This window comes from Salvelinus fontinalis, chromosome 31 (assembly GCF_029448725.1).
Source record: "Salvelinus fontinalis isolate EN_2023a chromosome 31, ASM2944872v1, whole genome shotgun sequence".
Taxonomy (NCBI): Eukaryota; Metazoa; Chordata; class Actinopteri; order Salmoniformes; family Salmonidae; genus Salvelinus; species Salvelinus fontinalis.
In genome coordinates, this window is record NC_074695.1 from 20,786,498 (window position 1) to 20,809,079 (window position 22,582).

General features: G+C 40.7%; 1 protein-coding gene and 1 long non-coding RNA gene across 16 annotated transcripts; one reads left to right on the forward strand and one right to left on the reverse strand.

The window, feature by feature from the left end:
* Nucleotides 1-2,365: 2,365 nt before the first annotated feature.
* LOC129829786 (homeodomain-interacting protein kinase 1-like) lies at nucleotides 2,366-17,289 on the reverse strand. Of its 7 annotated transcripts, none has more exons than XM_055891704.1 (18): nucleotides 17,201-17,289; nucleotides 14,734-15,488; nucleotides 12,903-13,094; nucleotides 12,547-12,728; nucleotides 10,507-10,630; nucleotides 10,097-10,216; nucleotides 9,529-9,615; nucleotides 8,824-9,005; nucleotides 8,228-8,378; nucleotides 7,447-7,651; nucleotides 7,037-7,155; nucleotides 6,656-6,784; nucleotides 5,554-5,723; nucleotides 5,199-5,336; nucleotides 4,820-4,987; nucleotides 4,357-4,577; nucleotides 4,116-4,249; nucleotides 2,366-3,752 (listed from the first exon to the last, which is right to left on the reverse strand). In XM_055891704.1, exons 2-18 carry the CDS (start codon nucleotides 15,484-15,486, stop codon nucleotides 3,357-3,359), a joined length of 3,471 nt encoding a protein of 1,156 aa, XP_055747679.1. In that variant the 5' UTR covers nucleotides 15,487-15,488; nucleotides 17,201-17,289; the 3' UTR covers nucleotides 2,366-3,356. The 7 variants fall into 7 exon arrangements, with proteins under 7 accessions (XP_055747679.1, XP_055747680.1, XP_055747681.1 ...); XM_055891705.1 differs by lacking the exon at nucleotides 17,201-17,289 and adding an exon at nucleotides 15,790-16,135 and having other exon boundaries at nucleotides 5,554-5,720; XM_055891706.1 differs by lacking the exon at nucleotides 17,201-17,289 and adding an exon at nucleotides 15,790-16,135 and having other exon boundaries at nucleotides 4,366-4,577.
* On the forward strand, nucleotides 16,881-22,493 carry LOC129829789 (uncharacterized). Of its 9 annotated transcripts, XR_008755451.1 has the most exons (10): nucleotides 17,457-18,117; nucleotides 19,407-19,470; nucleotides 19,590-19,647; nucleotides 20,219-20,324; nucleotides 20,421-20,499; nucleotides 20,653-20,700; nucleotides 20,806-20,836; nucleotides 21,454-21,558; nucleotides 21,720-22,092; nucleotides 22,238-22,493. It is a non-coding gene; the product is annotated as an uncharacterized LOC129829789 (long non-coding RNA). The 9 variants fall into 9 exon arrangements; XR_008755446.1 differs by adding an exon at nucleotides 16,881-16,971 and having other exon boundaries at nucleotides 18,033-18,117; nucleotides 20,653-21,558; XR_008755445.1 differs by having other exon boundaries at nucleotides 20,653-20,836.
* The last annotated feature ends 89 nt before the right edge of the window (nucleotides 22,494-22,582 follow it).

Genomic DNA, 22,582 nt, shown 5'->3' on the forward strand with positions numbered 1-22,582 from the left:
TCATTTTCAAGTGCTGAAACACCTTGAAAATTCCCTTTCTTGATATGAAGAGCCATAATTTGAGTAACCAATAAAAATAAAAACGGACTAATTTGGCAGCCCTGCCTAATGCCACGCCCAATATTAAATATTTGGGATGTTCCGTGAACTAATTTTACAGAGCTAGTACAACCACTATATAAAGTTTGGACTGCTTTAAAAAAAAAGTCACCAAACCCCCAAAAACATGTTGCTTTGAACATTAACTCATGTGCTAGTGTCAAAAGCTTTATAAAAATCAACAAACATAAGAAAACTATCATCAAGGATGAGGTCATTATAGTCAATCATATCTAAGATCAACCTGATGTTATTACTAATGTGTCGACCATGCATAAAGCCAGATTGTTCTTTCTTCATCAATTATATGATGCAAGCCTTGTTTCAACCTCTTAGCAAATACAAGGGCAAATAATTTCCCATCATTATTTAACAGACTATTATTCAACATTATTCAACGGGTCTCCAGTTGTCTATATAATAACTATCCTTATTAGGTTTGGGAATCAAAGTAATTACACCTTGCTTTAAGGAAACCGGTAATTCCCCTTTTTCTTTTGTTTCTTCGAACATAGCAAGAATGAAAGGAATCTATTTATCATTGAATGCGTTATAAAACTCGCTTATTAAACCATCATTTCCAGGGGTCCTATTGTCCTTAAGGCTTTTAATACCGTTTTTATCTCAATTTCAGATAACTCATCATCACAAAAATCCCTGAAATCATTATCTATCTTCTTAACAATGTTTGCTACATTGTCTAAGAAAAGATCCATATTGGAATTTGAATGGGTTGATGTTTACCGATTCTGATAAAACTGGGCAACATGATGAGAGATTTCTTTTGGATTTTCATTCGTTCTGCTGATTTAGAGTTCTTACTTCCTCAGCATTGAAATCAATCGCTTTCTTCAGATTAACGATGCTGATAGTGTTCTTTCTCACCAAATCCATGTCATCTGCGCTCTCTTTGATTTTAGCCGTGAGGAGGCGGAAGATGTTGTCCTGTAGCTGGCTCAGTGATGGTTCACTTCTCAGCTTCTTTGGAAGTTGCTCCTTGGTTGGGGTATTCGGGTATGACTCACATTCACCCCCCTTTTTTACACTGCAAGCATATGAGTTTCAGCAATGCCTCTTTTCTCCTTGGAAGTTTCAACATCCATTATCCCAGCAACAGTTTGGTCATGTCCTGGCTCAATGCTACTAGCTATGAAGACGTTAGCTAGCTAATTTAACTAAACAGGCTGAAACTTTCGATAGCTAACTGTAATATTCATATGTGTAAACATACTGAATTGTAATTGGATGCATTTTACCGCCATATCATGCTGTGCTATGATTGGTTAAGACCACCCAAATGGTTAGGTGATGGTCAGTTTGATCCTGGTTGGCGATACGTTAACATGCCAGTTATAGCTAGCTAATAAAGAACTACGTTAAGAAATATCCTGTAGTACTGCATTTTATTATTTTGTACAAAGCGTGCAAAACAAGACACTAACGTTCGCTTGTTCGTTGGAAATCGTCAAAAATATATTTCAATGGTTTGATTAATTACAAAAGTATTACAAATAGCTACATTGTATGGCTAGACATATTTATTTGTGAGAAAGAAATTGCAACAGCAACCTAAAATTATAAACTGAGAAAACCCTAAAATTGTTCCTCAGCTAGAAATGTTACACCCTGTCATGCCGCCATCTTGAGCCCCCCGGCTACCTGTATTTGACATTGTGTTTACCTGTATTTAACATTGTGTTGTTATTTCGCTGAACACTAGATGGTTCAATTTTATTTTTGGCAGTGAAACGAGGCTACTCAGGCGAGAAAAAAACCCCACCCAAATGTATAGCCCCATTGGAAAATATAAATGGACTGTTTGAAAATGTGAAGAAATGTATATTCTTTTAAGAAAAAAAAATTATATATATAAATATATATATTTGTTTGTTTTTTTTATAAAAAAATGTGAATCACATTTTTATTCAGCATACCCGTTGGCAATACCTGCTCTATATTGTTCACTCATCAACTCTGTAATTAGACATGTCTGGTAGCCAGAGGGCATTTCAACTGGACTAGGACAACAAATGATAACTAATGTGTCTGGAACAGTTCTTGTTTGACAGATCCAGATATTCCTAGCCGATCTGATCGCCATTTGGGAGGAGGTGAGCAAGCCGGATCAGCCAGGGCCAACCAAACACAAATAGAAGTATCCACTTCATTCTATAGATCTGTTTTGTATGAAAGTATATATTCTGTTATATTTAGCTTATTAACAAAAAGCATTATTGATCTTTTGCAAAAATACAGTACCACAATATACATCTTAAAAAACATTTTATTGCCTATATGATGAATAAGGTGTATTGTCTGTTCTATGTAGCACTTCACATTAATAATAGTATGATTGTATGAACGACCATCATGTCACCAAAACCATCAACTCTATATCCAACATCTATTTATATACTCATGAATCACCATCAGATTCAACACAATTCACCAAATTAATTCAAGGTTGACAGGAGCCTATCAATAGGCTTAAAGTGGTGATGAGATTATTAATGTGATGTGTGGAATATGTGAGCAGCACTTTCGAGGTCAAGGGCCTTTGACAAGCGCCTTGGTGACAGGCTGGAGAAAAACACAAAAGATTCATGTTGGCAAACGGCAATGTCAGAAGTTTCAGATAAGGTGACATTTTGTCAATAAATTTCATCTGTATTTTTTAACAAACATAAACACAAAACATTTATAACAAAGACAAACTCTGTTCAGGGTAATTTGCAATGTATAGACACACAAAAATATGATAAAAGCAAATTAATAAAAGGTACATTATATTATACAATTTGATTAGCAGAAGTACATGATGAAAATAACAATGGAAATAAATTGTCATAATGACATGAAGGACACAAATGGTTAGTGCTTTTGACAGGTAGGCTATAATAAGCTTATTATTCTAAAAAAAAAGATATTCAAAAACGTAATACTGGCTTTACATAGAAGAAATGTCTAAATACTTTTTGTTAACATAAGTGTGCCTAATTTAAGTAACGGGAAAAAAGGGGAAAGGGAAAAAACTAATATTTACCACGATAAAACCGTCTCTGAAATCAGGAAATTGCCAACAAAGCTATTAAAATTTTAAACAAGGTCTTAATAAATTGCACATTTAAAAAAACATGACATATCATTGTCCCAGTGCTATACTAATCTTGGTCTCCATTTGGTCTTCCGCTGGGCTAGAGAGCTGATCTGTCCACAGATTATATTTCTATGGTTCTGTCTCAGGCAGCTTCTATTCTTCACAGGTAGGGGTACTGACTGAGCTTTCTTTGGCTGAGCTGGTAGGCTGCCGCGCTGGATCGGGGAACGAGGTAAGGCTGGGCCGCCAGCTGCTGCTGGTGGTGGTACTGTCCCTGGGAATGTAGGAGCCCCAGGGAGGAGTAGGGCCCATTGGGCCGGGCATGTCGAGAAGAGCCGCCGGCATGGAGCTGGTCCACGGCCTGGGAGACAGAGGCCAGGGCAGCAGAGGCAGGGTAGGCGTACAGGTTCGGGGTAGAGATGAAGATGGAGGCAGCCTCGTGCAGGCGATAAGAGGAGTTGGAGGAGATGGGAGGAGGGTAAGTGGTCTGACGGGGCAAGGAGCTGTTGTTGCCTCCTGTTCTGTCTTGTGACGATGACATCACAGACTGCTGTACCTGGAGAGGAAAACATTGGCTACAATTTATATCACTTTATTCACATTTTACATGTAATTTTTTTTTCTTTTTCCATTTAATCTTTATTTAACTAGGCAAGTCAGTTAAGAACAAATTCTTATTTTCAATGACGGCCTAGGAACAGTGGGTTAACTGCCTTGTTCAGGGGCAGAACGACAGATTTTTACCTTGTCAGCTCGGGGATTCGATTTAGCATCCTTTTGGTTACTGGCCCAACGCTCTAACCACTAGGCTACCTGCCACCTCATACATACCTTATATACCTTCATTCACATTCTAGATAACAACATTTTAAATAAAAACCCTAAGACATGACCATTGAGATCAACCATATACCCTTACCTGACTCAGGTTGAGTGGTTGGGATCTGCTAGTTGTGGCACTCTGGTTGCGATCAGAAATGGAGGTCCTTCCTGCCCTGCTGGATTGCTGAGCTGTCCCCTTCTTGGATTTACCAGAGACATTAGCAGGTTGATCTGAAAATCAATAAAACCAAATTATTTAAGGTGAAAGGCAACAAAACTAAGGTGGGCAGCCCCACCTATACAATAGTAGGGAGAACACTAGACTGGAGGTGTGTTACCATGCCAACCTGTTTTTTGTACTCTGCTCTCCCCAGACTGGGTCTTCACTAAGGGCAGGATGATGGCTAGAGACTTGGAGAAGGAGTGGGAGGTCTGGGACGAGGAGGAGTTGTTGGCCAGGCCCTTGGGGCTCAGGGGACTGCTGGTGGACGAGTCAGAGTCATGCGAGTCGTGGACTGTCACACAGCTAATCACGTTGGCCCGCTGGTTAGCACCAGAGCTGTGACAGAAAAGAGGAAGAAAACTTTATCGTTTTCTTTTCAGAACACAAAAATTCCTCTTTTGCTTTCAACCCAACCCCTTGAGACACACAGACACACGCACCCGAGAGATTGAGACTAAAGCCAGGGTCATCCACGGTGCTGGTTTCAGCTACTTAACAAAACAGCAGCGTATCTCCATTGTCTCTCATTCATTCACACATTAGGTGGATACATGAGAATACACAGGATGGGACCTTACCTGGCAGCAGGGAACTTTCCGTCATCCTCGTCCTCTGTGTCACTATGGATAGTGATAATGCTGACAGCAGGGCTGGGAGTATCAGAGATGACAATTGGATCACCACTCAAGGCAGGCAGTGGTGTGTTGTGGACCATAGGGGCGGCTGTCTGCAGCGACGACACAGGCCTGCAGAGGGACAAATGGCATTTTAACAGGAAAGTATATTGAGATGTTTCAATGTGCTTTAAAAAAGTTTGCTTTGATCTGAAAGTCATCAATCATAAAGCTCTCACTGATTCATAGAAATCACATACCTGATGAGGAAGAGAACCATACAGTATACAAGAGTATGAATAAAGTGTGTATTTTGGGACCTGGCCATTGGGTTGAAAATTACCTGGCCCTACTGTCGGCATGTCGAGCCTTAGACCTCTTCCACTGCTGAGATCTTGCTTGGAACTGGGCCGCAGGTGCATGACGCCCCAGTGTATGGTCCTGCTGTTTGATGCCATGGTAATGACTGCCATGACGACCCCTGGCATGACAACAACTTGTAGTTAGCTTCCCTAGCATATTTGAATCAGTACAACACAATATTATCTGAACCATCTAACGTCTCCACATACTGTAACCTAGATACAAAATAATGTCAGAAAATATCAAATTAGGGCTTCCTCTGATTCCTCTAACATTCTGCTCTTTGGACAATGATATGGCCTTAGTGCCCAGAGGGACAGCACTGCAGTACTCACCTCCAGTGTGAGGCCTGTTGTCCTGAGCTGTCTCCCCCAGAGAGGGGGGCTCCCATGGGGGAGTCAGGGACCAGAGTCTGGGTTTGGCTGGGGTTTTGGAGGGACATTCCTGGCATCTGCTGCCACGTGGAGGGGATGAGGATCTGCTGGGTACCTGCTGGCCAGCCCTGCTGTACACACACACAGACAAAAACAAACAAAGTGATTTATTCTAGGTTTGCTCTCGAAAACAACTAATACTGAGATCAATGAAAGCAAGTTGAACAGTCTGTTTTAAGGGAAATAGAAAAATGCTGTGCTACATGTGAGTATGAGTCAGACCATTACAGGTTGGGTGTGGATTCTAAAAGAACCACTGGGAAGAGGCATGACAAGCACATGCAGTTTGCAGACGGACATGATTCAGTGTCTGCTCCTGTCATACATGGAAAGCTATAGGCATCCAGCATGCCCCCACTGAGTCAAGCTCAAATTCAGAGGGGAAAGAAAAACATCCTATGATTGTTCTCTGTTCCCCGGACTTCCAAAGCATGACCCGAATAGAGAAAACCTCAATAATTACTGCTGAGGGAAATATGTTTGAAATTAAAACACCATTAAACCGGCACTCCAACTGGCAGAAGAAAAAACTGTTCAATCTCTCAAGCCAAGCAGACATGCCCTGGAAGACAGAGTTCTGTGGAACTGAGAAGGTGGTTTAAAACCTGAAACTCAGAGTAATCTGTTAAGAGAAGCATGACAGACAATCAAGGGGCAGCATTCTAAGATGGTATTTCTAATGTCTGCTGCACGATTCCAGGACCAAAGAAACGACATTGATATTTTGAATAAACAGGGATTCCAAAGGTTGAAGTGATGAAGTGCAAATTTACATTTGGTTGAATCTATTTACATTTCAGCAAGACTTCCAGAAACTTCAGCTGTCTCTGTATCATAATGCAAAAGCTCTCTTTTTGGAAGGGGAAGAGAAAAGGAAAGATGAGATGCTACAAGCATAAGCACAGACCAGAGTTAGCAGCAGTACATGCGTCCCATGCTCTGCCCACCCCTGACATGTGTCGGAGGAGAAAGGGGCAACGGGGTAGCAGTGATGGTGCTTTACCAGCATGGTGGGGCTCTGTTCCAGTAGGCCAGGCCTTCCAGCCCCACAGCCCAGGGGCAGTGAATACAGAGGGGCCATTCCTGCCACAGGGGCGTGCAGGGTGGCTACCATCAATGGATTGCAGGATTGCTGGTGGGGAGGAGGTTTGAGGGAGGGATGTAGGGGTTAGATAACTGGACGGGGAAGGTCAATCCGATCTCCACATCCCTTCACCAATCAGTCTGAGACTGATTCCCAAAGAAAGGACAGGATGTTAAGGAGGCTAAACACCTTGGTGTGATGAATCCTGTCAATACTACTCTGGTTATTCATAGGATTTCAATGGACACACATGGAGTCAAGCTGTGGTGGGTAGTCATGCAGCACTCAGTCTTGCTGTACCTGTGTGAGCATTCCAGGCTGGAGATGCAGAGGCTGAGTGGACTGGTTCTGGGGCACCATGGGAACAGAGTTATCCATCCTCACTGGGAACCCAGAGTGTTTACCGGATGACTGGAGGCCTAAGAAGAAAGGAAAGCAGTAGATTAGTTACGATGTCATGCATACAGCTCTACAGATGCAAACTGCAGACATTACATCTAACTAGGGACAATTGGACAACATTATGAAGTTCAGATCCTCTTGTGTTATTACATCACATAAGGCTACACAACATGTATTACTGAAAGCGGTCTCCCACATTACAACCTATGTACTTAGCTGCGACATGAATTTGGTCTTCATTCGAGTTCAGCAAGAGAGGCAAACAAACTATACTTATAACATTATAACCCTGCCCCATCTGTTCTCACCCTGGATGGTGGGTGGGCAGACTATGAGAGTCTGCTGGAAAGGCTCTGCCTGGCCACACAGCTGGGTGGGTCTGGTCTGCAGAGGGACACTTTGCTGGTGGAGACCGGGGATGTTGATAGTAGCCTGCTGATACAGCCCCGACTGGTAGTTCAGCAGAGGGACGTTGCTGCTCAGGGACAGGGACTGGCCACCGGTTGACGCCATCTGACATGGTGTGGATAACATGAAATACCATTCACCACATTTTACTTTCACACTTTACATGCTGTAAAATGTTCATGCTAGGACATGCTGAATAAGTCTGATGATAAAAGATTTTAGCTTAAGGGGGAAAAGATCCTTAGTTCTGTGATGAAAATGTGTTTTTCTTATAAGTAATTTCTGTGTTCTATTCATGTGCTGTTCTCTAAACCAATTTCTGTGTTCATGCAAGTGACTGACAACGAATCCTCACTATCAGTAGCTGCAATTTGGCAGTACACTCAGACCTTGTTTTGAGGACGAAAGATATCTCAGTTTCAAGGTCTCAGCTTAGAAGAAGTGAGGTATTGGTCTGTCACATGCATGACCCAGTATTGGTCGGTCACATGAATGAAACAAAACAGTCATGATTAATTAGTTATGCTAAATCATGCAAATATAACATGTCTGAGCTTCTGACAGACAGACGTTCACTATGAAGCATTACGTTTGTTGGAACCTCCAGCGCGCTGACAATAATGATTAATTTAAGATTGACTTTTAGTGTCCCTGTGTAAAAATTTCCACAACAGTTCTCACCTGGTTGTGCTGGTTGAGCTGGCTGCTAAATGTAACAGTGAGGTTTGTAGCTGCACTGGGGGTGTTGCTGCTAGAAAACAGATTCTTTCCACTCTCAAAAGGGCTGACCCTTCGCTTGCAAATGTCCATGTTCTGGAAGCACGACTTCACACTGAAAAATAAGAAATATCAAGGCATATGTGAATCTAAAGGAGCAAGGTACTCTGTACTCTTATAATATCCACGTGGCACAGCCAGAAGAGGACTGGCCACACCTCAGAGCCTGGTTCCTCTCTAGGTTTTGTCCTCGGTTCCTGTCTTTCTGGGGAGTTTTTCCTAACCACCGTGCTTCTACATCTGCATTGCTTGCTGTTTGGGGTTTTAGGCTGGCTTTCTATATAAGCACTTTGTGACAACTGCTGATGTAAAAAGGGCTTCATAAATACATTTGATTTGATTTGATGACACATTTTATCTCGAGAGAAAAACAAGGAGATTTGCCAAGCTGTCTTATTCCTGGGCTATCGTGTGTAATAGCTCTTTGGTCCCAAAAATTATATTACATTTAATTTGACATAAATGCCACAATACGATAGACCTGACCATCCTCTACTTACTGTGAGCTGTGAGGGAAGTGCAGCAGGTGGGTCATGGTTACGAAGGTGTGGTTGAGGGTCTTCATGGGGGTGATGCGTTTGTCTGCGTCCAGCGTTAGCATCTTCTTCAGCAGGTCAATAAACTCTCTCCGGTCCGCCTTCTCTGCCTGGATGTCAGTCCCCGCCAGACTAGTCATGTTCACCTGCCACAACGTATAGAAAGTCTGCTAAATGACTAAAATGTAAACATTTATAGATACACTATGCAGAAATCGCTCCACCATTTCCTGGTTGCTAAAATTAGCCTAATTTCAGTTTTATGTGACAAAACAAGCAAGCAGAGTGTAGAGAATCATTGTACCGTCTTTAATCATTATTATTTTTATTTTATTTTTTAAACGCTGTGAAATATATTTTCCATAACCAAAAATATTGTTTTCAGCTATTTGAAGCTGGTGCACAAATCCGAAAGTAAAAGATGCAAAAAACAAAACTTAAGAATGGGAAGCATAGAAATAGTGCATAGAACAGATATACAGCTAATTAGACTTGCTTTCAATCCGAATGACAGTTGTATATTGCATCTTTACTCATCCAAGTCTATGCTGAAGAGATCAAATAAATTGGAGATATGAAACATACCAATTTGTAAGCCTAATACAAAATAGTAATGGATTAATGACAAGAGTGGATTTATAGAATGAATGTCGACCTAGTCACCCTCACCTGCATCATATCATCCAGACAGTTGAAGATGTATTTCCGAGCCTCCTTTGACTTTATCCCCAGCTCCGCCTCGTGCTCTGAAGGAGTCTACAGACAAAAAGAAAACGTAAAAAAATTTATAAATAATATTAAAATGTACTGTACAATATACATCAGTGAACAAGATATTTCATCAATATGCACCCACACATCACAATTGCCGCTACAATACTCTTATCCACTATTGCTAATACTGAACAATTTAAACACCAGCCCTTCAATCTCCCCTTTCTCTAAAACATGTGTAAATATTGTACCTTAAATGTGCCTTCCTGTATTTTACTTATGCAAAAAAAAAAAATCTATTCTACTGAGCCATTTACTTTATGTTCGTATTCTTATCTTGTATTATTTCTTATTGTTGTTGCATTGTTGAGAAGGAACCTGCAAGTAAGCATTTCGTTTGAAGATATATACCATGTATATCCTGTACATACAACTAAAAAAACTTAAAACTTGAAAAACTTGAAACATAGTTATAAACATGTAATTATCAACATTCTGATTCCTAATATGTTACCTACTGTACCTTGAGCCTCCATAGGGGGTAGCTGGAGTCAGGGCCTCTGTTAAAGAAGCGACTGGATTTGGTGCCTTCACTCAGGAGGTATTCAGCAGGCAGGCCCTGGGTCTGGGAGATGTACCGGATCTGATGAAGCCAAGAGAAAAGCAACAGCAACAGTATTAATCAGAGGTTGGTCACAAACAGACTTAGGGCCAGTTTCCCAGACACCGATTAAGCCTAGTGTTGGACTAGAAAACACTTCAAATGGGAATCTCCACTGAACACACTTAAGTCCAGGACTACACTTAATCTGGGTCCGGGAAACCAGCCACTTCATGTATGACTGATACTTCAACAAAATGGAGGAAACAAATACATGTCAATGACGGATGACAGTGTCGTGTCTCACAAAAAGTAGAAGAGGTGGTGCTGACCTGATCATACTCTGAGGCACCAGGATAAAGAGGCCAACCCAAGAACAGTTCAGCAATGACGCAGCCCAGAGACCACATATCTATAGCTTCACAGAAGGGAAGGCCCAGGATGATCTCTGGCGCCCTGCAACGACACATATAGTTGAAGTCGGAAGGTTACATACACCTTAGCCAAATACATTTATACTCAGTTTTTCACAATTCCTGACATTTAATCCTAGTAAAAATGCCCTGCCTTAGGTCAGTTAGGATCACCACTTTATTTTAAGAATGTTAAATGTCAGAATATTAGCAGAGAGAATTATTTCTTCCAGCTTTTATTTCTTTCACATTCCCAGTGGGTCAGAAGTTTACATACACTCAATTAGTATTTGGTAGCATTGCCTTTAAATTGTTTAACTTGGGTCAAACCTTTCGGGTAGCCTTCCACAAGCTTCCCACAATAAGTTGGGTGAATTTTGGCCCATTCCTCTTGACAGAGCTGGTGTAACTGAGTCAGGTTTGTACTGTAGGCCTCCTTGCTCGCCACACGCTTTTTCAGTTCTGCCCACAAATGTTCTATAGGATTGAGGTCAGGGCTTTGTGATGGCCACTCCAATACCTTGACTTTGTTGTCCTTAAGCCATTTTGCCACAACTTTGGAAGTATGCTTGGGGTCATTGTCCATTTGGAAGACCCATTTGCGACCAAGCTTTAACTTCCTGACTGATGTCTTGAGATGTTGCTTCAATATATCCACATAATTTTCCTTTCCTCATGATGCCATCTATTTTGTGAAGTGCACCAGTCCCTCCTGCAGCAAAACACCCCCACAACATGATGCTGCCACCCCCGTGCTTCACGGTTGGGATGGTGTTCTTCGGCTTGCAAGCCACCCCCTTTTTCCTCCAAACATAGCGATGGTCATTATGTTCTATTTTTTCAGTTTTCAGTTCTATTTTCAGTTCTATTTTTGTTTCATCAGACCAGAGAACATTTCTCCAAAAAGTATGATCTTTGTCCATATGTGCAGTTTCAAACCGTAGTCTGGCTTTTTTATGGCGGTTTTGGAGCAGTGGCTTCTTCCTTGCTGAGCGGCCTTTCAGGTTATGTCGATAAAGGACTCATTTAACTGTGGATATAGATACTTTTGTACCTGGTTCCTCCAGCATCTTCACAAGGTCCTTTGCTGTTGTTCTGGGATTGATTTGCACTTTTCGCACCAAAGTACGTTAATCTCTATGAGACAGAACGCGTCTCCTTCCTGAGCGGTATGACAGCTGTGTGGTCCCATGGTGTTTATACTTGCATACTATTGTTTGTACAGATAAACGTGGTACCTTCAGGCGTTTGGAAATTGCTCCCATGGATGAAGCAGACTTGTGGAGGTCTACAATTTATTTTCTGAGGTCTTAGCTGATTTATTTTGATTTTCCCATGATGTCTAGCAAAGAGGCACTGAGTTTGAAGGTAGGCCTTGAAATACATCTACAGGTACACCTCCAATGGACTCAAATGATGTCAATTAGCCTATCACAGGCTTCTAAAGCCATGACATAATTTTCTGGGTTTTTCAAAGTTGTTGAAAGGCACAGTCAACTTAGTGTATGTAAACTTCTGACCCACTGGAATTATGATACAGTGGATTATAAATGAAATAATCTGTCTGTAAACAATTGTTGGAAAAATTACTTGTTTCATGGACAAAGTAGATGTCTTAATCGACTTGCCAAAACTAGTTTGTTAACAAGAAATTTGTGGAGTGGTTGAACAACGACTCCAACCAAAGTGTATGTAAACTTCTGACTTCAACTGTAAACCATTGAACATGTTGATAACATGAGTACATAATATTGAGCCTGCAATACATCCATGGCTGCTGAGACTCTTGTGTCACAAAATGACGCATGCACCAGGGTTGGGCTCAATTAAATTTGTATTCAGTCAATTCAATAAGTAAATTGAAATTCCAATGCCGATTTTACTTATTGGAATATTCAGTTTACTTCCTGAATTTACTGAATCTAAATGAAATTGACCCCAACCCTGACTGGCACTCACCGGTAGTAGCGTGACTGTAGGTAGGTGGAACACACTGCCTTAGAAACGTGGCTGGCGGAGCCGAAGTCGATGACCTTCACCCTGTAGGGTTGTCTGAGAGGATCCACCAGCATGATGTTCTCAGGCTTCAGGTCAGCATGGATTAGACCCAGGCTCTTCAGCTTCAACAGGGCCGTGGCCACCTGATGACATACGTGGCAATGTAAAAACAATATATATATATGTATGTGGCTGTACAATATGTGTATGATATGGGTAACGTGCAATATGTACAGTGTATTGTGTTGTTTTGCATATAGTAGTATTGTGCAGTACTAAAAAAAGTGTTCAAGACAATTAATTGTACTGTATCGTACCTGCTGCAGCACAGGCCGGATGGACTTGAGCAGCAGCGGGCTGAACTTGCTGTGCTTCAGAAAGTCATAGAGATTCTGCTCCAACATCTCAAACACGAGACAAGTGTGGTTCTTGTGTTGGAAACACTCGTAGGAACGCACAAAGTTGAACTCGTCTGCGTTCTCTGTGCTCAGTCTGCCCAGGATACTCACCTGCAGGACAATGGCAGATACAGAGCCTTCATAAAGTATTCATTCCACATTTTGTTGTGTTACAGCCTGAATTCAAAACGGATTAAATATATTTTTTTCTCTCAACCATCTACACACAACAACCCATAATGACAAAGTCAAACATGTTTTTTCACATTTTCGAAAATGTATTGAAAATTAAATACAGAAATATCACATTTACATAAGTATTCACATCCCTGTCACCGTTTACTGCTGTGAGTCTTTCTGGGTATGTTTTTAAGAGCTTTGCACACCTGGATTGTACAATATGTGCACATTATTCTTTATACATTCTTCAAGCTCTGTCAAGTTGGTTGTTGATCATTGCTAGATAGCCATTTTCAAGTCTTGCCATAGATTTTCAAGCTGATTTAAGTCAAAACTGTAACTCGGCCACTCAGGATCATTCAATGTCATTGTCAATGTCATACACTCCAGTGTATATTTGGCCTTGTGTTTTAAGTTATTGTCCTGCTGAAATGTGAATTTGTCTCCCAGTGTCTGTTGGAAAGCACACTGAACCAGGTTTTCCCCTTGGACTTTGATTTTGCTTAGTTCCATTCCATTTATTTTTGTCCTAAAAAAAACTCCCTAGTCCATGCGATGACAAGCATACCCATAACATGATGCAGCCACCACCATGCTTGAAAATATGAAGAGCGGTACTCATTTATGTGCTGTGTTTGCCCCAAACATAACACTTTGTATTCAGGACATAAAGTTAGCAGTTTTAATTTAGTGCCTTATTGTGAACAGGATGCATGTTTTGCAATATTTGTATTCTGCACAGGCTTCCTTCTTTTCAATATGTAATTTAAGTTAGGATTATGGAGTAACTACAATGTTGATCCATCCTCAGTTTCCTTCCTCTCCGGCAACTGAGTTAGGAAGGACACCTGTATGTTTGTAGTGACTGGGTATATTGATACACCATCCAAAGTGTAATGAAAAACTTCACAATGTTAAGGGATATTCAATGTCTGGTTTTAAAAAAAGAAAGAAAAAAAAGCTATCTACCAATAGGTAGGCATTGAAAATCCTCCCTGGTCTTTGTGGTTGAATCTGTGTTTGAAATTCACTGCTCGACTAAGGGATCCTACAGATAATTGTATGCGTGGGGTATAGAGATGAGGTAGTCATTAAAAAAATCATGTTAAACACTATTATTGCACACAGAAAGTCCATGCAACTTACTTGTTAAGCAAAAGTTTACTCCTGAACATATTTAGGCTTGCCATAACAAAGGGGCTGAATACTTATTGACCCAAGACATTTCAGCTTTTCATTTTTTATTAATTTGTAAACATTTCAGAAAACATAATTCCACTTTGACATTATGGGGTATTGTGTGTAGGCCAGTGACACAACATCTAAATTAAATCAAATTTAAATTCAGGCTGTAACAACAAAATGTGGAGAAAGTCAAGGGGTGTGGATACTTTCTGAAGGCACTGTAGATATGTTAAACTATTTTATTATCACCTCCTTCCCAAACTTCTACAAAATGTACACATTTATGGTACCTCTACAATTTTCAAATTTAATTGAAGCTCTGACCAGAGACTAATTTATCTGGTTAAAGCTTACAAGAAAGTCACTTCTGCTTAGTGACACTAACCTCAATTTGACCTTGCCGGGCATATGAAGGATGATTCTTCAATATCTTGATGGCCACGATTTCATTGGTGCCACGCTTCCAGCATTTAGCCACCTGGCCAAATGTACCTCTCCCTAGGAATTCCAGCACCTCATAACTGTTAGACAAAGAACACAGGATCTCATGCTGCACTAGCTGGTAGTCTCCCTCACTGTGGGAGTTACTACTCTTAGTGGTGGAGGTGGAATGTGCTATTGACTGGGCTGTGGTGGTCCCCCCACCAGGAGCGGGGCGGTTGGAGAGCACAGGGGCAGAGAGCTCCTCCAGGATCTGAACACTGTCACTGCTGTCCACCTCCTCACTTTTCCTCTTCAGGCTGTTACTGTACTGCTTGTGGTATAGGTCCCCTGGCTGGGAGGAGGATGCAGCATCCTTGACATGGTGACTGGTAGAGGAGGAGGAAGAGGGTCCCCGGGCACTGCCTGTGCTGTCTGCCGCCCGTACGACTGTCTGCTCCCGGGAGCCTCCCCCCATTGATGGATACCCCTGGTTGGAGTTGGAGGAGTTGTATGCTGGGTTGAAACTTGATGCAGAGGGGGAGGATGTGTTTCCATTTCCCTGGATGGGGCCCTGCTGCTGGTAGTAAGTGTAGTTGTTGTCTCCCACCTGGCCGCTCACATCCCACACACTGTTCTCTACCTTCAATTTCTTGGTGCGGGTGTATGCGCTGGAGGAGACTGAGGGAGAGGAGAAAACCTGGAGTTGGGAAGCCATGTCTACACAAAATGGGAGGCAAAGAGATTACTGGAAGCTGGCTACCTCTCTATCATCATAAACTGACAGCTGGTGTTAACTAGCTATCTTACATTGTTGTAATAGATCAAACAGTTCAAATAATTTTAGCAGCATTACAACTCAAACGTTAGCTAACGTTAGTGTTTCATCAAAGTGTTCTGCTATCTACGGGCCCAGGCTGTGTGTTATGCGGACCAAAGCAACTAGCTAGGCTAAGGACGCTTATGGAAAACTGTTTGTCAACAACTGGAAAATAACATATATTGCATAGGTAAACGTCACCTGTGTTTGTTTTAGTCCTGCGGGTCCAATCGATTTCCCAAAACAGCAGGCCTCATAACTAGCTAGTTGCAGGCAGATACTAGCTAAGATTCCAGCTAATGCGAACTTCATGCAGATCTCCCCTCGAGATCTCAAAACATCAACCGGGACATCATAATAACAACACGAGGATATCACACGACATCGCATAATTTAGAGGTCCCTAGAAAATATCAAACTGACTGCAAAACCAGCAGGATAGACCCATCCCATCCATCAATCCATAACAAATCAACCGTGTACCTAAGCACCAGAAGCGCTTCAGCATTACCGTAAGGATTGGAAACAAGCGCGTTATAAATTGTAGTCTCCTAAAAATAATCTCAGGATTACATTTTAGACTAAACAGAAACAATCATTGAAAATATCAGCAGAAACATCACCACCTCTGCTTGGTGTTTGTGGTAGCTACAATTTTTAAGAGACCAAATGAAATATTTGACAAGGAGGAACGAGGAAATAGAACCCATGGTACTGCCACAGAGTGGTACTTCTCACATCGTGAGAATTTCGTGAACGCTTGCGAAACAGACCAAGCAGGGGTTGGAGAAGTCAATGAGAGAATTCTTCCTTAGTTATTAATTTTCTCGAAATCTAAAAGGCACAACCTAGATTCAATACAATGCCAACCTCGTGGAAATGACAAACGGACACGTTTTCATTTTCGTCAAAAACAACTTTATCGAAAAAGTGCCTTTGATTTGACGATCTGCACATGCGCCGTTCTGCGCGAGACGACCGTTAGATCCGATTACGTGTTTCGTTTCTAAGAATGTATTTTTATTTTAGTAGACAAATCAGTTAAGAACAAATTCTTATTTTCAACGACGGCCTAGGAACAGTGGAACTGTCTTGTTCAGGGTTTCGATCTTGCAAGCTTACTAGGTTACTAGTCCAACGCTCTAACCACTAGGCTACCTGTCGCCCCAGAATGAGTTTAGCCAAACATTTTTTATAACTAACACTATATGTGGTTTAGCTAGCCAACGTCGCCATGAAATCGCTTACAAGTGTGATATCTTCATACTGTACTGTCTTTCTTATCTCGTTTGTGCCGCGCGCATGCTCAGATGGTGGCTTTGGAGATGACGAGAAGATTTAGCATTAGCCATAATATAAATAACAAAGCACACCACAGCAAAGGTAAGAAACGTTAACCAACGTTTAAGCAACCAACGTTTAAGCAACTTCAACAATAATGTAAAAGTATGTTAATTTCAGTTGCTTCAGAGAAGTTATGTGAAACCATCATAAAATTAACACGCTAGCTAGCCAGGTTAGCATAACACAATCTGTGACGTAGTTAGTTAGCTAGCAAATTTAAAGGGATACGTTAGCCCTCTAAAAACACAGTCTAATGATTTCTACTTGCCTTCACTGTTAAGAGTATCCTACTGTTTGTATGACTTTCTATTTATCCACTGAACTGATTCAGATTTTTTTTTAAAGCATAGCCAGATATGGCTAATAGATTTGGTTACATTTCTTTTAGAGGAGGACCATGTCAGATCTCTACCCTTCATGGCCGCACAAACTGAAAATGGGTTTTTACATCTGAAACAGTACCTTAAAACATTTTCTCAATAGGGGGTGCTGTTTTCACTTTGTAAAAATTTCGTTCCCAAATTAAACTGCCTCGTACTCAATCCTTGCTCGTACAATATTCATATTATTATTACTATTGGATAGAAAACACTCTCTAGTTTCTAAACCCGTTTGAATTATATATGTGAGTAAAACAGAACTCAAGTTGGAGCAAACTTCCTGTGAGGAAGTGAGAAATCTGAAATCAGGCAGGCTGTTCTGGGGTCAGTTTATTAATTTGCATGTCTTATATTGGTCGAGATGCACTGCATACGCCTTCCCCTAGATGTCAGCAAATAGTGAGAATTGGAATGGAGTTGCTAGGCAGATCTGAGGCCATATAAATGGTCTTGGAACGTGGGGTGCAGTCTTTTCAACATTCGCCATGACGCAAGACAGACCTCAGGATGGCATTCTGGAAAGCTCCCGTTATAGGCATTAGATATATCCGGCTCTGATTTTATTCGATATAGGTGTTAAAGACATCATGTTGTTATTTTAAACCAAGTTATATCAGTTTATATCAGTATATTGCGATTTTCGGATATTTGTTAGTGCTGGGTTATAGTGAGTTGGACACGTCTTCGCCACATGGCTAATGTTTACTGCTAATTCCAAAGTTGAAGGCGACAATCTACAACCGAGCAACGATTCCTCTGGACAAAGGACAACTTGCCCAAGATTCTGATGGGAGCTCATCAAAAAGTAAGAAGTATTTATGATGTTAATTCGTTGTTCTGTTGAAAAATGTAAAACTACTATTCCGCCATTAATTTCGGTGCGGTCTCGCTTTAACGCACGCTGTATGTCGTAGTAACGTTAATTTTAAAAATCTAACACAGCGGTTGCATTAAGAACTAATGTATCTTTCATTTGCTGTCCAACCTGTATTTTTTAGTCAAGTTTATGATTAGTTACTGATTAGATTAGGTGCCTCTCCCAAGATTTCTCCCGACATTTTGTTGGCAGCTTGGCTACTATTCTCATTGTATAACCACGATTTGTGCCGCTAAATATGCAAATTTTCGAACAAACTCTATATGTATTGTGTAATATGATGTTATAGGACTGTCATCTGAAGAAGTTTGAGAAGGTTAGTGAAAAAATGTATATCTTTTGCTGGTTTATTCGTTATCGCTATTGTTGGCTTGAATCAATGCTGTTGTGTGGTTGGCTATTGTAGTAAGCTAATATAATGCTATATTGTGTTTTCGCTGTAAACACTTAAAAAATCTGAAATATTGGCTGGATTCACAAGATCGTTGTCTTTCATTTGCTGTACGCTGTGTATTTTTCATAAATGTTTTATGATGAGTATTTAGGTAATTCACGTTGGTCTCTGTAGTTATTCTAGTTGCTTTGGTGAGAGTTGTGATGGTGGCTGCAATGTAAAACTATGATTTATACCTGAAACATGCACATTTTTCTAACAAAACATATGCTATACAATAAATATGTTATCAGACTGTCATCTGATGAAGTTGTTTCTTGGTTAGTGACTATTTATATCTTTATTTGGTCGAAATTGTGTTAGCTACCTATGCAGGAAAAAAATGGTGGGGAAAAAAAGTTGTCTTTTGCTATCGTGGTTAGCTAATAGAAATACATATTGTGTCTTCCCTGTAAAACATTTTAAAAATCAGAAATGATGGTTGGATTCACAAAATGTGTATCTTTCATCTGGTGTCTTGGACTTGTGATTTAATGATATTTAGATGCTAGTATTTACTTGTGACGCTATGCTAGGCTATGCTAGTCAGCTTTTTTACTGATAGGGGTGCTCCCGGATCCGGGATTGTGACCAAGTAGAAGTTAAAGAGATGTCCTCCATGAGACAAGCTTTGAACACAGGCCGTCCCTTGGTAATTTGCTTGAGGGACCAGGTATTTTAGCTACCTACACAATAGGAATTAATGATCAATCTCTGAGCTCTGTTAAAAGCTTGGAACAGTTTTAATGTAACATCACGTTTCTGTATTTATTGTATTTAATAGGATAGACTTCCACCCCTACCAAAGAACACCTCACCCAGATCTACTAATGACAAGATTGCTGCAGGTAGGCCTATGCTAACATTTGGAATATATCTGTCCCTTTACAAGTGGAGAAAGTAGCAACTGCAACTGTTTGTGTTGACAACTATGTTCTTCCCTTCATTCCCCCTGTTGCTGATAAAGATATAGAATGCACCATGTCAATAAAGCAGCATGCTCCAGCAGAAGAGGAAATATTAAAGTGTGTAAATGATTTTTAACAAATCCAATTTGTTATTGCACCAACACTTTCTTAAATGGCTATGTTATTCGGGTGGCGCAGTGGTCTAGGGCACTGCATCGCAGTGCTAACTGCGCCACCAGAGTCTCTGGGTTCGTGGGGCGACGCACAATTGGGCTAGCGTCGTCCGGGTTAGGGAGGGTTTGGCCGGTAAGGATTTCCTTGTCTCATTGCGCTCCAGCGACTCCTGTGGCGGGCTGGGCGCAGTGCGTGCTAACCAAGGGGGCCAGGTGCACGGTGTTTCCTCCGACACATTGGTGCGGCTGGCTTCCGGGTTGGAGGCGCGCTGTGTTAAAAGAAGCAGTGCGGCTTGGTTGGGTTGTGCCTCGGAGGACGCATGGCTTTCGACCTTCGTCTCTCCCGAGCCCGTACGGGAGTTGTAGCGATGAGACACGATAGTAATTACTAGCGATTGGATACCACGAAAATTGGGGAGAAAAGGGGATAAAAAAAATAATAATAATAAAAAAAAAATGGCTATGTTATAACCGTCCTTCAGGGCCGTCAATATCATATTTTACGTTTTATACAGAAGGATAAAATTCAGGAGGGACGAGCACATAATAGAGAAGCTTCAGTGGATCGACAAGATACTTTGTGGCTTAACCAACATGAGGAATAGAGACCTGAAAACACTGGTGAGATTTGCTTTATTTGTGGGTGACATTTAGTGTTCATTCATTGTTGTAATAAATGACACAATTGTACAGTAAAGTTGTGTATTTCTCACCAAGTTGCCTCTTGCAAGTGGGTATGTGAACATCATCATGAAAGACACAGATGAAACCAATGTTCTTTTGAAGAACTCTTGAGGTAACCAAACTAAATCCATTTATATCACCTCTTACAATACCCATTGATTACAAAACTTAAATAGCTAGTTTATGGTAACCTGCTTGATTTAACTGCATTCAAATAAAAGCCATTTTTAATTTTAATATTTCAGATGTGATTCTATGTTGTCAGGTGTCTGATTCCATTTTCACCTGAGGACATGAACATCAACCCAGACTTGTGGGAGTCATTCATCAATCACCAAGGCAGTAAAATTGTCCACAGATTTTCATGGGAATACCGGTACTATCATTGTTTTTAATGGTTTTTGTTTTTGTTTTTCAGAGCCAAAATCACCCTCCCCTAAGTTTGCTGGGTAAGAAATGTAACACATACAGTACATTGGTTAAAATCCATATTTCATTTTGCAGACGCTCTTACCCAGAGCAAATAGGGTTAAGTGCCTTGCTCAAGGGCACATCGGCAGATGGTTTTACGTAGTCGGCTCAGGGATTCACACCAGCAACCTTTCGGTTACTGTCCCAATACTCTTAACCACTAGGCTACCTGCCACCCCTAATTATGTATTTGCTAACTAAAGTTTAATGGTCAATTCCACCTTAACACATTGCAGTTGTAAGCCTGTCCAGTTAGGACTCAGAAGGAAGGCAGGTCTAAAGGAGGTAGAGAATGAAACTGGGGACCTACCTCCTTGGCTGAACCTGCTCTTGGATGAGAACAGTTAGTACACAGTCATTTTGATTTGCAGTATAACAAATATATAAGGACTATATAATGACACTTCAGTATAAACGGCATATAATGGTTTACTTGGGTCTGAAAGTCAGATTGAAATACTGATATTGACTATTTACTTTCCACAACCACATATGAGAAGGATCCTCAGAAGTGAGTATCAGTGGCCAGTGTTTAAGACATTAATGAAACATGAGAGTAGAATATAGATATTCAATCTTGACATATTTTTTTCAGACCAAAGAACAGACATGATATGCTGGAACGTGTCAGAACAAAGTTCATCGAAATCCAGAGATCTATGAACAATCAGATGTAGACAGACATGTTTGAGAAGAAAATGTAGGTGGTTGTAATGATTCCAATATAGGCCTGTGTAATGTTAGACTTTTCCTCTCAAATAAATAAATGGTTTGATCAAAACATAAATGCAAGTGAAAAAATGTACAGTATATAAGTATAAGTATATAAAATGTACGGTATGTTTCATTTGTTTTGTTCAGACACAGAGAAGAGAGAATGAAGACTCCCCTGGATGCATTGATGACCTCAAGGAAGGAGACAAGTCTACCTATGCTGCTCTCCTCACTAAAACATGAGCTCAGGGAACCAAAATCTGCACTTTTATTTTGGCGAGTTTCAGTTCTATGTTACCAACATGTACAGTAGCCTACTATGTCACTTGTTCATGGGAAATACAGTAAATGTTGACATTGGTTGTATTTTAGTTTACTTTTAAAATGTTTTCTTAGGTACAAAATCCTGAAGAGCGATGTCTCAGAACTGTCCGATGACAGGGACTTTGAGTACAGGACCATCCTGCAGAAGATCGGCCAATTCCACAACTTCTCTCACAAGAAGTTGCCCTACTCAAAGGTAATCATTCCAAATTCTCTGGAAGTGAATAGATTCATGGCAAATTTCATTTTTGAACACTTGTATCAGTGTATTAGAGTTTGTTTGTGGATTATTTGTGTAAGCCTGACCATTAGTGAAAAAATAACCCTGTTATTGTTTATAGGAGAAATTTTGTCTCCTTGTTCTCTCTCTGCCATCGAATCAGCTTCTCCAACCAGCCATGCAAGATGCTCTGATGTTCCTCACTGAGAACGTCTTCCAGCTCCTACCCCGACAACTCAAGCACTGGTATCAGTATCTCAAACTGCCCTTTTATGACGCCTCCTGACTCTTAAACTCAAGTCATCCTCAGAGGGCTGCCAGCCAATTGTTATTTTAGTTTAAATTATATTAAATGTAATTTGTTTCAGAAATATGGACACATCAGTCTTGTGTAATTGTTGTAGTTAGTCAGGCAAGGAACCGCTGTGAACACTTGTCAGTTTTAAGAGACTTTCTTTAAAAAAAT